At 37.3% G+C, this 15,528-nt stretch overlaps 1 protein-coding gene across 1 annotated transcript in view; it reads left to right on the top strand.

The window, feature by feature from the left end:
* Positions 1-15,154, top strand: part of LOC117291571 (potassium voltage-gated channel subfamily KQT member 1-like) — a 35,595-nt gene extending 20,441 nt beyond the window's left edge. The window contains exons 4-13 of the mRNA XM_033773375.1: positions 932-1,028; positions 2,391-2,531; positions 4,069-4,179; positions 6,573-6,668; positions 7,784-8,063; positions 9,075-9,240; positions 10,079-10,154; positions 10,571-10,706; positions 11,578-11,630; positions 12,893-15,154. Coding sequence (XP_033629266.1) covers positions 932-1,028; positions 2,391-2,531; positions 4,069-4,179; positions 6,573-6,668; positions 7,784-8,063; positions 9,075-9,240; positions 10,079-10,154; positions 10,571-10,706; positions 11,578-11,630; positions 12,893-13,021 — 1,285 coding nt within the window. The 3' untranslated portion in view covers positions 13,022-15,154. The remainder of the gene's footprint in view (positions 1-931; positions 1,029-2,390; positions 2,532-4,068; positions 4,180-6,572; positions 6,669-7,783; positions 8,064-9,074; positions 9,241-10,078; positions 10,155-10,570; positions 10,707-11,577; positions 11,631-12,892) is intronic.
* Positions 15,155-15,528: the final 374 nt, after the last annotated feature.

Below are 15,528 nucleotides of genomic sequence, written 5' to 3'. Positions count from 1 at the left end.
GAATCTACTCCATGGACAAGTTTTTTTTACTAACTCAGTAGTGTCCTACAGTAGATAAACAGCAAGACAAGTTTTTATCAGAACTACAAGTCGCCAATTTTACTAATCTACTCCTGGACAGTAGATAAAACACCAGACAGTTCTTAGTAGAACAATTTACACAGCAGAGTGGATACTATTACATGGTGGTACCGCAGACCAGGCCTGACATTTTTTATACTTCAATCTAATTTTTTCATTTTGTACTCACAGAAAAATCTGCACAATTTTAAAGCTCTTTGATTATTTCCTTCTCTTGTTTGGTGCTGTTTTGATTCAGACAGTGCCTTGGGGGGGGGGGTCCAGACACGAGCATAAGGTGCTTTTTATTATTAAAAAAAAAATCCAATGGCCAAATATCATGCCTGTAGATAAAAGAGTAAATGATAAATTGATTCAAGATTTCTCATCAAACCCTCAAACACACTCGAACAATCAACATCATACAGAGATAAGTTTTATAGTTTGGTCTCCGAAGGTTCAAGGATTTCATACAGCCATACTCTTGTGACAAAAAACCTTGGACAGGTAATAATAAGTGATAAGTGTGATCATTCGTACTCACTCTGTATTGAGTGAGGGTTGCATTGAAAGTTATTATATAACATTTGGTGAGGATAAAAAGCATTGGTTTTTATTTTTATCTTCCGAAATAAAGTCTTATTCAAGCAAAACTGGTTGCTACAACCCAATTAAGGACACTTGTGCTTACACGCGGAAAGTTGTGTGGGGTTTTTCACTATTTTCTCTCACACAAAATATGCCCACAACATGCCTTCGTTCCCCATTTTGTAAAAGAGTTACAAATATTTTTTGGAAAGTTTTACTCGAGTTCACATTCGAATGAGAAACTTGATTTATTATGTTTTTTTCAATTTGTCACTTTTTTCAGAGGTGTTCGCTGCCTTCAGATTCTCAGAATGCTCCATATGGACAGACAGGGAGGAACCTGGAAGCTCTTGGGCTCTGTAGTTTTTATTCATAGACAGGTAAGCTTCCTTTACACTAGTACCACATGGTAACATGGGGTGCAACAGAGTAACATAGAGTACAATAGAGTTCCACAGAGTACCACAGAGTACTATAGAGTACTATAGAGCACTACAGAATACCACAGAGTACTATAGAGTACTACAGAATACCACAGAGTACCACAGAGTACTATAGAGTACTATAGAGTACTACAGAATACCACAGAGTACCACATAATACTATAGAACAGTACAGAATACCACAGAGTACCACAGAGTACTACCGAATACCACAGAGTATCACAGAGTACTATAGAGCACTACAGAATACCACAGAGTACCACAGAGTACTACATAATACCACAGAGTACTATAGAGTACTATAGAGTACTACAGAATACCACAGAGTACCACAAAGTACTATAGAGCACTACAGAATACCACAGAGTACTATAGAGTACTAAGAGTACTACAGAATACCACAGAGTACCACAGAGTACTATAGAGCACTACAGAATACCACAGAGTACTATAGAGTACTAAGAGTACTACAGAATACCACAGAGTACCACAGAGTACTATAGAGTACTACAGAATACCACAGAGTACTATAGAGCACTACAGAATACCACAGAGTACTATAGAGTACTACAGAATACCACAGAGTACAAGTATCACAGAGTATAACAGAGTACAACAATGTACCACAATGTACCACAAAATATAACAATAATAAAAGTGACTTCTTAGAATAGCACTCAATTCTGTCACTCAGTGATGGTTATGCACTGCAACATCATTTCCTGTGGTCAATAGGCCATTTGTTTAATTTCTTAAACCATCTCAGCTTTCTGGGGAGTATACAGCCTAGTGCGCTGCTGTTAGCGCACTAAGCTAAATCAATACAAGAACCATCTCTGCCCTCACTGGGAAAGTTACTCATTTACCTCTGGGTGAAGAGAAGAAATTGTGGCTAAGTTTGAAGGACACAAGACTGGGACTCGAACCAACACTCTGTTAATGAGACGTACAGCTTAATGTTTCCTCTATATGAAGCTACACAGGAAAATGTGTCTTGCTCAAAAACATGTGTGGCATACCAGCTGTGGATTTCACCAAACTCTTCCTAACTTAGGATTAATCTTAGGACTTGGGACGAGTTAAGTTCCGTATCCAAAGGAAGCATTATAACCCATCCCAAGTTAGGACGGGTTACTCGTCCTAACTCGAGTTAGAATGAATCATAGCGTTTCGTGAAAGCGGCTGAAGGGACCTGAAGTGCTAGATTGGGAAGTCCTAGCAAGGTCACAATCAAAACATCTTGTTTGTCACAAAACTCTTGTTTATTCATCTATTATTTTGTTTTCTCTTTATATTTAGGAGCTGATAACGACGTGTTACATTGGCTTCCTGATGTTAATCTTTGTGTCGTACTTTGTGTATTTGGCTGAGCGAGACAACAAAGACGAGAAAGGGATATATCAATTTGAAACCTATGCAGATGCCTTATGGTGGGGAGTGGTACGTCAGCACTTTATTATCTTTAAAAAAAATAGTTAAAGGCACTGGACACTATTGGTAACTACTCAAAATAATTGTTAGCATAAAAATTTCTACCGAGCAATGGAGAGCTGTTGGTAGTATAAAACATTGTAAGAAATGGCTCCCTCTGACATAACATTTTTAAGAAAGAGTAATTTCTCACTGAAAATATTTGAATTGAACTCAAGACCTCAGCTGAGGTCTCAAATTCGATTATTCTCTCACGTCTTCGACGTCCAATTGAGTTCAAATTTTCCCAGGTTTTTGTTTTGAATATGTTGAGATACACTGGTCTTTGCAGTTACCAAAGGTGTCCAGTGCCTTTAATGGCCTGGTGTTTCGATTCAAGCCGAGTCTGTCTCGGAGGCTAAATGGCAACAGCACACACGAACAGGCATACAAGTGTAACATCAGCAGTCATGTTTGTTGGTCATTTAGCCTTTGAGATAGACTTGAACGAATCAAAATGTCAGGTCATTAATTAGCTTTTGCATTTATTCCATAGGTCCTTTTGGTTGGTAAGCAGTTTGCAAAAGCTATTTGTATTTTCTCACTTGATAATCTTTTAAGAGAAGCGAGGAAATGAGGGACTGCTTTTTTTTTTTTTTTTTACAAAGGGAATTGTCTGCCTCAGGCTGTTTCCACTTGATGGCCCCCCCCCCCCCAAAAAAAAAAATCCTGACCTTCAAGAACAATTTTGACGGCATTTCAGTTGTTCTTTGATTACCAATTGAGCCCAAATGCTCACATAGTTGTTATTTTCTGCATCTGTTGGGATGGGATGCACCAAGTGAGAAAAATAGTGGTCTTTGTCAATTATTTCGGTTTCTAGTGCCTTTAACATCTGACAACTTGAAATCTCACCTCTAGTTGTTTGAAGAGGTGTTTAATTTGTGTCCTCTCGAATGTAAAGATTCATGTGTCTTGCGTGAGAAATGTTTCCACGTAAATGTAAAAACATCTGCAGGGGAAACATACGATAGAGAAGTAACTGACAAGCAGATGTTCTGTCAAAATGTCAGAGTTATATTTGAAAAATATTTATCAAAAGAAAAGGCCTCTACCATTCCTGTATATAATACATTTAATTTTAACATCTATTAAATTGTTGCGGAACTGCTGCTCAAATACGAGCTGCCTCAGGCAGTTTCAGTGGTCTAGTTGATTAAAAATATCTGCTCAGAATTACATGCGGAGGTCGGAGTAGTTTGCCTTTTTTTTCACAGAATTTTAACATCTATTAAATTGTTGCTGTACACTCTGCTAAAATATATGATCTGAACTGCCTTTAGCTAGCTACTGGGCAATTTCAGTGGTCTAGTTGTTTGAAAAACATCTGTTCTAGAATTGCAAAGGTCATGGGTTCTCATCCCACCCGAGTTATTTGCCTGTGATTTTTTTTCTTCACAGAACTCTAGAAATAAAACTACTGTACTGATGCTAACACACATATCGGGGTGAGGGGAAAACCCAAATTATTATACTTAATTTTGATTGTGTGGTTTTTCTTTTCCAGGTAACATTAACTACGATAGGTTACGGCGATAAAGTCCCTCTTACGTGGCTGGGGAAGATTATCGCCTCGTGTTTTTCAATATTTTCCATTTCATTCTTCGCCCTTCCCTCAGTAAGTATAAAACATTCCGTAAACTTTTGCATGTTTAAAACACAGCTAATGGGAGACTTTGGAGCGCTAGGTGTCAGCAGACTTACCAGGTAAATTTCCATTGTTTACTTTGTTCTGAGCATGCACACATTACCAAGAACAATGGATTTACTTGGTAAGTCTGCTGCCACTTACTCACGTTCTCCGAAACTCTCCCAATGCAAATGAGGCTCCATCTATCTGTTGGTGGCGGGGTTCAGCAAAGACAAATTTACTAGAGTGGGATTTGAACCAACAACCTCCAGTAACGTGCCTGCATGAGCTCTACCAACAAAGCTATCCAGCCCTATATTGGGGGTCCGCCTTTTTTGTCAATATCTTTGTTTGGGGAGCTAGTCGAATCCTGCTCTAGTCAATTTTGCTTTGTTCAGCCTAGATCAAACTTCTAGAGATGCAAAAAAATATTTTGTGTAGACATATTTAAGCAACAACACAGGCATGCAACTCTTCGTTAAAAAAATACAAAGCGCTAAAAAATATATATGTATATGCCTGGCAACAACAATGTACAACTACAATAATGTAAAATAAGCCTAGTACATGCTAACAATGCACCTCAGAGCATAATAAACCTCAACATTTTCTAGGGTCCCATTGTGGGTATCACGTCCCGTGGCGTTTCCGCTGCCTCGATCGCTCCGCACTTTCATTGTGCCTTTGAAAATTTTCCTCCTTTTTTTTTCAACAGGCAGTTGCATGCCTCATAACAGTGTGGGAAACATGACTTCACTGCTTGGTATAATGCCCGGGTTGCTGGTCGCTGTTAATGGACTGAGCAGAAAGTGAGGTCCATTAACAGCGGTCAGTCACCAACCAAGCTGACGCACACAAAAATACAGTTGATTTGATAGTTACCCCCACAACACGTACAGTGAATACAGAACTTTCCCACAACAATTTGCTTGTGTAAGGGCCATTTATTCACCAGTTCACAGAATCAGTCCAAATCATGTGACCAGTGTTTGACCAATCAGAGTGCATTAGCGCTCCTATGTATTTATAAATAACAATTATGGACACCTGTTGGCTATTATTCAATTTTTATTGGAAAAACTAATAAAAAAAAGATATTGATAAAACTGTGCACACACATAAACTGGTGGGAATTGCTGAAGAGGAAAGCTTTTGAATTAGACATGATTATTTTTGCCAAAACATTTTTTATCTTATAAATTGTTGTGTATGCATGGATATGTTGTTTGATTTACTAATAATTTTTCTCTGACATTTTTCGTTGATTTTATTTTGGCATCAAATTATTTTAGGGTTTTGGGGTTTTTTTCTGTTTTTTTTGTTGTTTTTTTTTTTTCAGAAAAAATATTGAACTTTTTTTTACAAAACTTTCATTTGAAAACTAGAAAGAGGGACTTAAATTACTCTGTTAAAATCCAATGACGTACATTTTCGCGTGGAAAAATTAAGTGCACTGTAAATTCTTAATTATGTATTTTTTTATCTATTATTTGTGACTGTAAGTAGAAATGACAATGATTGGAAAGGTCGCTATAAAACATTGATGAGAGATGTTTGTTGTTGTGATGCTGAAGGGGCCAATTTTTATTATTAAAATTCTCTCATGGAACTTGTTTTGTTTCCTTCTTGGGAAAAAATTTGTATTGTAGTGAGATCATTCCACCCTAAAAATAGTAGAGTCCTGTGCCCTTTTTCGAAAAACTTTGCTTTGGCACCAAATTCAGCTCAGGCTAGCTTGGCCCACAGTTGTTTTGACAATCGCAAGTGCTTTGCGCATGCCCTCAGGGCTTCAGAGGAGAGAGCAGAACCTGAAGTTGAAGACAAATCCGAAGCCGGGGATTCGCAAACACTCCAAATATTAAGGACCATAAAAACTCACTGGGTGAGAATTTGAAGCTAGTACCAGTATCAATTATTTTGAGAAAGGATTCTGAAGCAATAGGGTTTTGACCCATTCAAAAGACATTTGAACCTGAAAAATGTTGTGCTTGAATCATTATCGGGTTGGTAACTGCTGTCAAAGCGTGGATGGATGGATTATTCAACTTTCTTGTGAAAATATTTACTGTTTTGTTGCCAAAACAAGTAGACACTGTATTCAGCTAATATGTTCAAATGTGGCTTTTATTGTATCTTTCTGTAAAACTGTACCTATAAAAAATGTGGATGGATTCGACAGTCTTGTGAAAATATTGACTGTTTTGGGGGCAACATTCTCAACAAGTAGACTGAAACATTTAAATTTGGCTTTAATTGTATCTTTCTAATAGTTTTGCCCATAAATCAGTATGAAATTGACAAAAACCAATCTATGACTCCACCTTTGAAGTGACTTTCTTATTGATTTATGAAATTACTTTTTTTTGTTTCAATATTTGTAGGGTATTTTGGGCTCTGGTTTTGCGTTGAAAGTGCAGCACAAACAACGGCAGAAACACTTCAGCCGGCAGATTCCCGCCGCAGCTCGTCTCATTCAGGTAATTTCTTGTAAAATTTGGGGTTTTTTTTTAAGTTGTGTCTTTTTCTGTTAATATAATAATAATAGTGGCTTCTTATACAGAGCTCAGGTTCGTCACGCAGTGACGCTCATGGCGTTTCAACAATATATTACCCCTGGTCACTGGGCATGAAATCATTCCTTAAACCATCTCAGCTCCCTGGGGAGTATACAGCCTGTGTCGCCAAATATGTAGCACAATCAAGGCTAATCAATCACAATAACCAACTCTGCCCTCACAGGTACCCATTTACCCCTGGGTGGAGAGAAGCAATTATAGTGAAGTGTCTTGCTCAGGGACACAAGTGTCACGGCCGGGATTCGAACCCACACTCCGCTGAATCACCAGAGCTTGAATTCAGTGCTCTTATCCGCTCGGCCATGACACCCCATATTCTAGTATTGTATCCTACTGCTCGTTGACAATATGTGTTTTGTTGTTAAGTATTTCTGGTAATGAAACCAAGGATGCCTGAAAAAAATAACTTGATCACTGTATCCTGCATGCCTGAGGAAAACCTGTAAACAAGGGTGCTTGCTATGTGAACCAGAAACACTGGGGTTAACCCCTACCTTTACACTGTAGCTTGCAACCCTGAGGAAACCTGTAAACAAGGGTGCTTGCTATGTGAACCAGAAACACTGGGTTGACCCCTACTCTTCCACGATAAGTGTTCTGAGTTATTTTTTACTTGCACTCTTCATGCTTATGGCTTATTTGTCGGTATGTCAAACTTGCAATGTTTTACCCCTACTATTTAAAGCGCCAACACCCTCCAGTAATATAAAAGATGTTAAATTTGCACCGGGGATAAAGAGTATTAGAGTCCTGTGAAAAAAATATCACAGGCATGTTACTCGGGTGGGATTCGAACCCACAACCCTTGCAAATCTAGAGCAGTGTCTTACAAACTAGACTACCGAGATTGCCTGGTAGCTAGAGGCAGTAACCCTCCAGTAAAGTTTGTATTAAAACTGGTACAGAAACTACCTGAATGGTTATATCTACACAAATGCACAGGAATGACATTTTCTGTGAATGTATGTTCTGGAAAATATTTTAACTCCTAATTTTTCTTCTCAAACCATATCCAGTGTGCATGGAGAACCTTTGCCGCTGAGAATAAAACCGGTTTTGTTTCCGAAGCAACGTGGAAAATCCATATTGCGCCACCGAATTCCAATAATGCTTCCAACTCCACCACGCCCAGCACCCCTTCCTTCATTAATAAGACGCACCTCGCCAAAAAACGTAAGAATTCCAAGCTCAAGGAGGCGCTGATCCAGTCGACACTGCTGGAGTTTATTCCTGGGAAGTCGTCACCGGAGAGAGCAACCGGTGGTGATGCAGTCTTCAATCATGAGGAGTCTTCATGTAAGTATCTATAAATGAAAACCATCAGAAATCCATTATTTATTTACAACTTGTATCTACATTTGTAACCTAGAGTGAAGAGCCTGTCTCTAACCAAAGATGGAAAACTTGTCCTTATAACCTATTGCGAAAGAGGTTGACCTGATTCTATGGTGAACTTATTCCTAGCCTGTGAAAAACCTCGTCTCTCATATAACATGTTGTGAAATAACTTGTCCCTATACCTATGGTGAAAGAACTTGTCCCTAACATATTATTTTGAAAGAGCTTGACCCTAACCATAATGCAAAAACTTGTCTCTAACCTTCAGTGGAAAAAATTGTCTCTAATCTACTGTACAAAAACCTGTACCTAACTCATTGTGAAAGAACTTATACCTAACCTTTAACTAATGGTAATTGTCAAAGACTAGCCTTCACAGTTGGTGTATCTCAACATATGCATGAAATAACAAACCTGTGTAAATTTGAGCTCAATCGGTCATCGAAGTTGCGAGATAATGAAAGAAGAAAAAACCCTTGTCACACGAAGTTGTGTGCACTTAGATGGTTGATTTCGAGACCTCAAGTTCTAAATCTGAGGTCTCGAAATCAAATTGGTGGAAAATAACTTCTTTCTCAAAAACTATGGCACTTCAGAGGGAACCGTTTCTCACAATGTTTGATACCATAAACCTATCCCCATTACTCGTCACCAAGAAAGGTTTTATGCTAATAATTATTTTGAGTAATTACCAAGTGTCCACGGCCTTTAAGACAAAAAAACTTGTCCCTAACCTATTGTGGAAGAACTTGTTCATAGCCTTCAGTGGTAAAAACTTGTCCCAAACGTTTCTTTTTACAACCATCTTAACCCATAGATATTGGAAGATTTAAACATCTAAACAGTTCTTCTCTTCATTTACTTGTAACCAATATTTTTGTAATTTTGTTGTTGTTGTACAGTTGTTGTACACATAAAAACAAGCAAACAAACATACAAACAAACATTTCTCATCACTGTATGATAAAGGTGTCTTTGATCGGACGAACAGGAGACGGCTCGATACCGATCGAGACAAAGAAGGGAGTGAGAGGTATCGTCCGCTACAAAGACTTTCTGAGATGTTCTCCATGGACCTACCAGACACCGAGGGGGACATCTTTAGCTTTGCCTTTGTGCCAGAAACAATCACAAGGTACTGGTCTAGAATGTGTTGATTTCCACCTTTTTAAGGGAAGGTACACGTTTGGTAATAACTCAAAACAAATATTCATTTAAAAACTGACTTGGTAATGAGCATTGGAGAGCTGTTGATACTATACAACATTGTGAGAAATGGCTTCCTCTGAAGTAGCATAGATTTTGAGAAACGGGTAATTTCTCACTAAAATAATAAAAAGACCTCCAGCCAGAAGTCTTTTATTCCTATCTGAAAGCACACAAATTTGTCCAACAAGAGTGTTTTTTTCTTTCATTATTATCTCGCAACTTGATGACCAATTAAGCTCAAATTTTCACAGGCTTGTTATTTTATGCTTATGATGGGATACACCAGGTGAGAAAACTACAATTACTAAATGTGTACCTTCCCTTTAAGTGGCATTTTGATTCTTGATTTGTTGTTGCTATTTTGTTAGGACTCCAGACACATATTGGCATAGAGTAAAAAACAAATATTACACACATGTATTACGGGTTTTTTTTGCAAAGGGTTTAGGGGATGTATATTTGTTTTTGGTCTCATTATGTGTATTCCTACTTGCTGGGTAGATTATGATCTTTTGGAAACTTGTGCTATTTATTCTACTGTCGTGGAGTAGATTTTCAGAATTCTGGAAACTTCTCAGTTCTAAACTACTACCTGAGCGGAAGGTAGGAAATCAACCGGAACTATTACTTTTCGCAGTGGGTTGAGGGAAAAATTCTTTTGATCTGTAAAGTTTTCCTTTATTGGTGCAATTTTGTTTCATTCCTGGAATGTTAATATCATTTTAATAATATTCTTTGTGTTTGTTTTATTTGTATCTCCCCAGCCTCACACCAATCCATAAAATAGCCATCAGAGCGATACGAAGGATTCAATATTTGGTAGCTCGCAAAAAATTCCAGGTGGGTATTGTTTCCATTACGATTGTTTAGTTCATCAGTAACTACAACTACAAAAGAATCCAAATAAATACTTTGGAAAGCCCTTACACTATATGCTGAGTTTTATCATGTTTGAGATAAACTGAGTTTTTTAAGTGTTTCTGGTTTAAAACAAAAGCGTCAGACTTAGTTGTATTGCCAAATTCTAACAACTTCTTCAGGGTCACTGTTTGCACAGCAAAGCATATTTCTGTTCAGTAAAGTTTTAGAAAATTTAATTTCAAAAATCATTCTGATAATAGCAGGCTTTTAATTCTTCTTACTTTAATCTGGTTTCTTTTATTGCAATTGATTTGCTAATTCGGGAAAGGATTATTTGACTGTTGCTTTGTGAATGTCCCTAACTGAATATTATTGAACTACTGTTCTTTTGACAGCAAGCTAAAAAGCCTATCGATGTACGGGATGTTATTGAACAATATTCTCAGGGACATATGAACATGATGGTGCGAATTAAGGAACTACAAAGACGTCTCGACCACACTGTTGGAAAACCAGGAGCCTACCTCACAAGTATGAATATTTCCTCTTTTGCTTCTTCAACAACCCCTCATTTCGTTCCGATCATATCCTGGTTTGATTGGATGCCTATTGCGCCACAGCAAGCCATTACACAGTGATATGTCACAATTGGTCCTATACTTCAAAAACGTAGCTCAACAAAGTACTGAAGACGGTCAGAGAATACTGATCGAAATGTCGAGTTGACCCCCTACGGTTCTTTTTAGAACCCCCACTACTCAATTAGAGATTATCATTTCATGGTGTTCCTGCAAACCTTACTATTTAGGAAAATACTGAATGTTGAAGCGCCCTTGAGCCTAACTGAGTGACGGATATCATTATTTCATAACTATTCTAACTAAAGCCAATACATCTTGGCCCAGCGGTCTAGTGCACCTCACCTAAGCTGGGGTGTCATCAGAGTGTGAGTTCGGTTGCCAGTCTAAACACTTGCAACCCTTGAACAAGACACTTCACTATAATTGCTTCATCCTTGAACAGACTTAAAGCCGTACGTCTCGTGTGTCGTGTAGTTCATATTAGAACCCAGTACACTTATCATTCAGAGAAAGTGCTCACCTCAGTGTTGGCACGGTTTGCTGCAAATTTTTCTGTCGTTTTACCTCGACAACCTGCTTTATAGTTTGGTTTCATTATTCAAATAATTTCTGTGCACCCGTCGGAAAGTAATTTGCACTTTGAGGCATCGACAGACAGAGTTCAACAACAAATTTAAAATATATTTTTAAAGAAGAGAACAACCTACATATCCCTAATGAAGGTAGTCTTCCAAACTAATGTGTTTTATTGGGAATTTATTTCTTAGTTTTTTTTATTTTATTCCTAAATGTAATCTTTTCCCTTTGTCATTTTTTCTTAGTTGACAAGCGAAAACATACGATATTGGCTAGGATGTCTATTATGGAAAATCAGGTACAGTAGAATGTCATTGTTGAGCTAAATTATTTAGATGTGGACAATTATTTTACCCTTACCCTTGGAGCCATCAGTCTCTAAAATAAAAAAATAATTCAAGAAGAACTTTAATTGTTTCTGTTCATCTTTGTTGAGAATGTGAGGGTGATTTAAAGGCACTGGACACCTTTTGTAATTGTCATATAACTCCGATTTTGAAAGAATTACACTGGTTACCCGTAAGCAGTAGAGTTAAGTATAAACTTCTGCTTTTTGTGTATAAATCACTCACCAACAATGCCCCTGCATATATTGATGATCTACTCAAACCATACAATCCTCCTCGCAAACTCCGGTCTTACAATTCTAGTCTCCTTATTGAGCCCATATCCAATCATTCATGGGGAGACCAATCTTTCTCACATGCTGCCCCACGCCTTTGGAACAAATTGCCAGCACTAGTAAAATCATCTGTTTCTTTAACACAATTTAAGAAAAACCTTAAGACACATCTTTTCAACCAAGTATTTGAGAAAATGGTTTGATTTCTACCCTTCGATGTTTTCTTTGATATTGCATTTGTACTGTATTTCTCTTCAACATGTTCTGGATTTCTTCTTAGCTTAGGCTTACGTTTCAATTTTGGTTATTGTACATGTAAATATTATTCTTTGTATTTAGCGCCATGAGCACTTTGATGGATTTGTGCGCTTTATAAGTTCTCATTATTATTATTATTATTATTATTTTCTCACTTGGTGTATCTCAACATGTGCATAAAATAACAAACCTGTGAAAATTTGAACTCAATTGGTCGTTGAAGTTGCGAGAGAATAATGGCAGGAAAAAAACACCTTTTTCGCACAAGTTTGCTTGAATTTGAGACCTCAGCTGAGATCTCAAATTCAATTCAAATATGAAAGTGAGCAATTACCTCTTTCTCAAAAGCCTCATTCTTTCGGAGGGAGCCGTTTCTCACAGTATTTTATACTATCAATTAACAGCTCTCCTAAAAAGGTTTTTATGCTAACAATTATTTGAGTTATTACTGTTAGTGTCCAGTGCCTTTACAAACAAATAAATTATTTAATTTGTAAGCAGCTCAGGTTATTTTTAGTATAAGCCTGCAAGTCAAAACAACTTTTTGTTTTTGGTACTGAACAAAAATTACAACCATCCAATTTGGCAGTTGCAAATGGATGTTTCTTGTTATCAGCATTTCCTTGCAACAGCTACAAGAAATTATCAACATTTGTTTTAAATTTTCTTCTTGTCTACAGATGTACGTGATGGACTCGAAGCTAGATGGTTGTATGAGAATCTTGAACACATTGGTCAAGAAGCTCGACGAACAACACGAAGCGAGGACAGACAGCCCTCGATTGACACCCGCGCAGTCCAACATATAGAGCTCGACTTGGCTGAGAACAAAAGGACACGATGACCGAAAGGACGCAGAGAACGAAAGGACGCAAAAAACTGACAGCAGTTTTGTCATTGCTCAGGGCTTATTTAGTCAGTGATAGTTTTCTATTTTAGGGAGAGAAACTGAACAAGTGACATGTATAAAGAATGACGCCTAGACACACAGACAAACAGGTGACTAACAGACTTACAGACAGACAGACAGACAGACAGACAGACCAACACATGCACATTTTATATCTGCAACAAAGTCAATTTTTATATTACTTTTATTAATACTAATGTTCTATTAGACACTATTTTTCTTCTTTCAGTTGAATAATTACCCCTACTTTTAAATTTCTTAGTGTTTACCAAGCTGAATTGGTAGTTTTTAAAATATATATATATATTCTTTTGTTTTCGATCTGAAAGCTCTCTGGTTTTAAAGTTCATACCAGTATCATTCTTTAGAGAACCATTTCTGTCAAATTGCATGGACAGACACACAAAGCCTGATCTAACTGATGGACCAACCGACCGACAGTTACAAAGCTGGCGCCCCCCTTCCTTTTGCAGTAGGAATATACTGACGTAGTGATGAACCTCAAATGCTAAAAGTTATAAACAAAACTTATCTGAAAAGTTCAACAATGTATAGAAGTAAAAACCCACACACTAACTAGATTGGGTGGGAAGAAAACAATAACAAAAATCACTTAGATTTACTCTTGAATGCGCCGACCGGTTGCTATCTACTGATTTAATTCCCTTCAGAAAAAAAGAATAGGAAAGAGTACTCTTGAGGGTGCTGTTGTGAACTGTTTTGGGAGGTCGCCATTTGCATACAAACAATTAGCAAACAATTAATGTGTCCATATGATAAATTTATCACTAAAATCTATCGTTGATTATTGACATGCAGAAGATGTTTTCATTTAAATGCTGCCGAGATCTGAACAAATCAAAAAAGTAAACTTTCAAAGTTGCAGCGACTTCAGGCCACAAGCCTTCGACATTATGTTTCTCTTGAAATGATTTTATGGATGAAAGTGACAATTATTTTCTCAGGGTGACATCTGACGTTAAGTTAATCTTAGGTCTAAATATGAAAAGCCATTTTGCCTGTTGCTTGTCACTTTTACATAAATCGTGACCTTTTTACGCAAAGGTATGCGTATTGTGTCAGACATGGAGACAAATAACTTGACCAGTGTATGACCACCAGACAGAGACGGGGCACAAGACTATGGCAGTTTGCATTTGTGATTTGAACAAATCAAGATATCGTGATTCAGTAGCTATACAACAATACTGAATCTATTCAATGCGAAATCAGCAGTTTGCTTGGTAGGATTCAAACCCACAATCTTATAATTGCTAGTTTGATATGCACCAACATTCAATTCCAATTCAAATAACCAGATCGCACTCCGATATCAACTATCAACACTTTTTTGATAGGCCCTTTTCGAAACCACGGTTTCGGCTCCAGATTCAGGCCAGGGCTTCAGTCAAGAGAACAGAGCCTGAAGCCGAGTCCAATGTCGAAGCCATGGATTCAAAAAGAGCCCTAGACAGTGACGTGTCACATGTGACTTTTTACTACAGAGACAAATACGAGACATCAAACACTGAGGCTCCTATCTAGACTACAGAACTAGGACAGCCTACTAATACATTTGTCTTTTTAAAACTTATCAGTTTCTCTGTCGACTAAGACAAAAGTTTTCTAGAATTTATATATGCATTATTCAAGCAGTATTTATCACAATTTTGAAGTACACTTTTTAATTATGATGTGGTGTTTTATTTAAGTATTAAATTATATTCCTCATCTTTTTATTGTCTCTCACGATTTAGCTTTTCTCTGATTAATTTATTTCTCATTAAATGACACATTACTTCAGGACGAGGTACAGCTTTAAGATTTTGCCCACATCAATGCGAGATCTTATTGACTAATGGTGGCAGCAATCTCCAGGCTGTATTCATTTAGATTTCTTCATCTCTCTATACATATATAGCCACATTATAGCCTTGTCTACTTGTGCATTACTATCTAAAACTTCTAGGACTCCAAGATATATTGAATTTTGTCAAGTTGTGCCTTATGTAGAATAACTTAACCCCCCACCCCCCCCCCCCCAAAAAAAAAAAAAAAAAAAAAAAAAAAACGGACACTGCATGAGAAATTTTCATACAAGGTTTTAGCCTTTGAAGTCAACTGTATTACGAGAATATTGGGAGGAGCGGGTGATGTTATGCTATCAAATCATACCTGCTTATTCTTTAACATATCATTTTACGCGCTGGCCACAGACTTTTTTCATGAGGTTTAGAGTGGCACTATAAACTAATCGCAATGAAGAGTTACAAAATGAAATAAAAAAATTAATTGTCAAGCAGTTGAACAATTCTTGCAACTGCTTTTATTGAGATTAGGAGCTCCCTTTCACACACAAAATGTCTTGCGAAGCAAAGTCTATAAAATTACAGCAAATGGGCTGGG

This window comes from Asterias rubens, chromosome 6 (genome assembly GCF_902459465.1).
Source record: "Asterias rubens chromosome 6, eAstRub1.3, whole genome shotgun sequence".
NCBI lineage: Eukaryota > Metazoa > Echinodermata > Asteroidea > Forcipulatida > Asteriidae > Asterias > Asterias rubens.
Note: the sequence above shows the minus strand (reverse complement) of the source record. Positions and strands in the feature narration are given on the sequence as shown.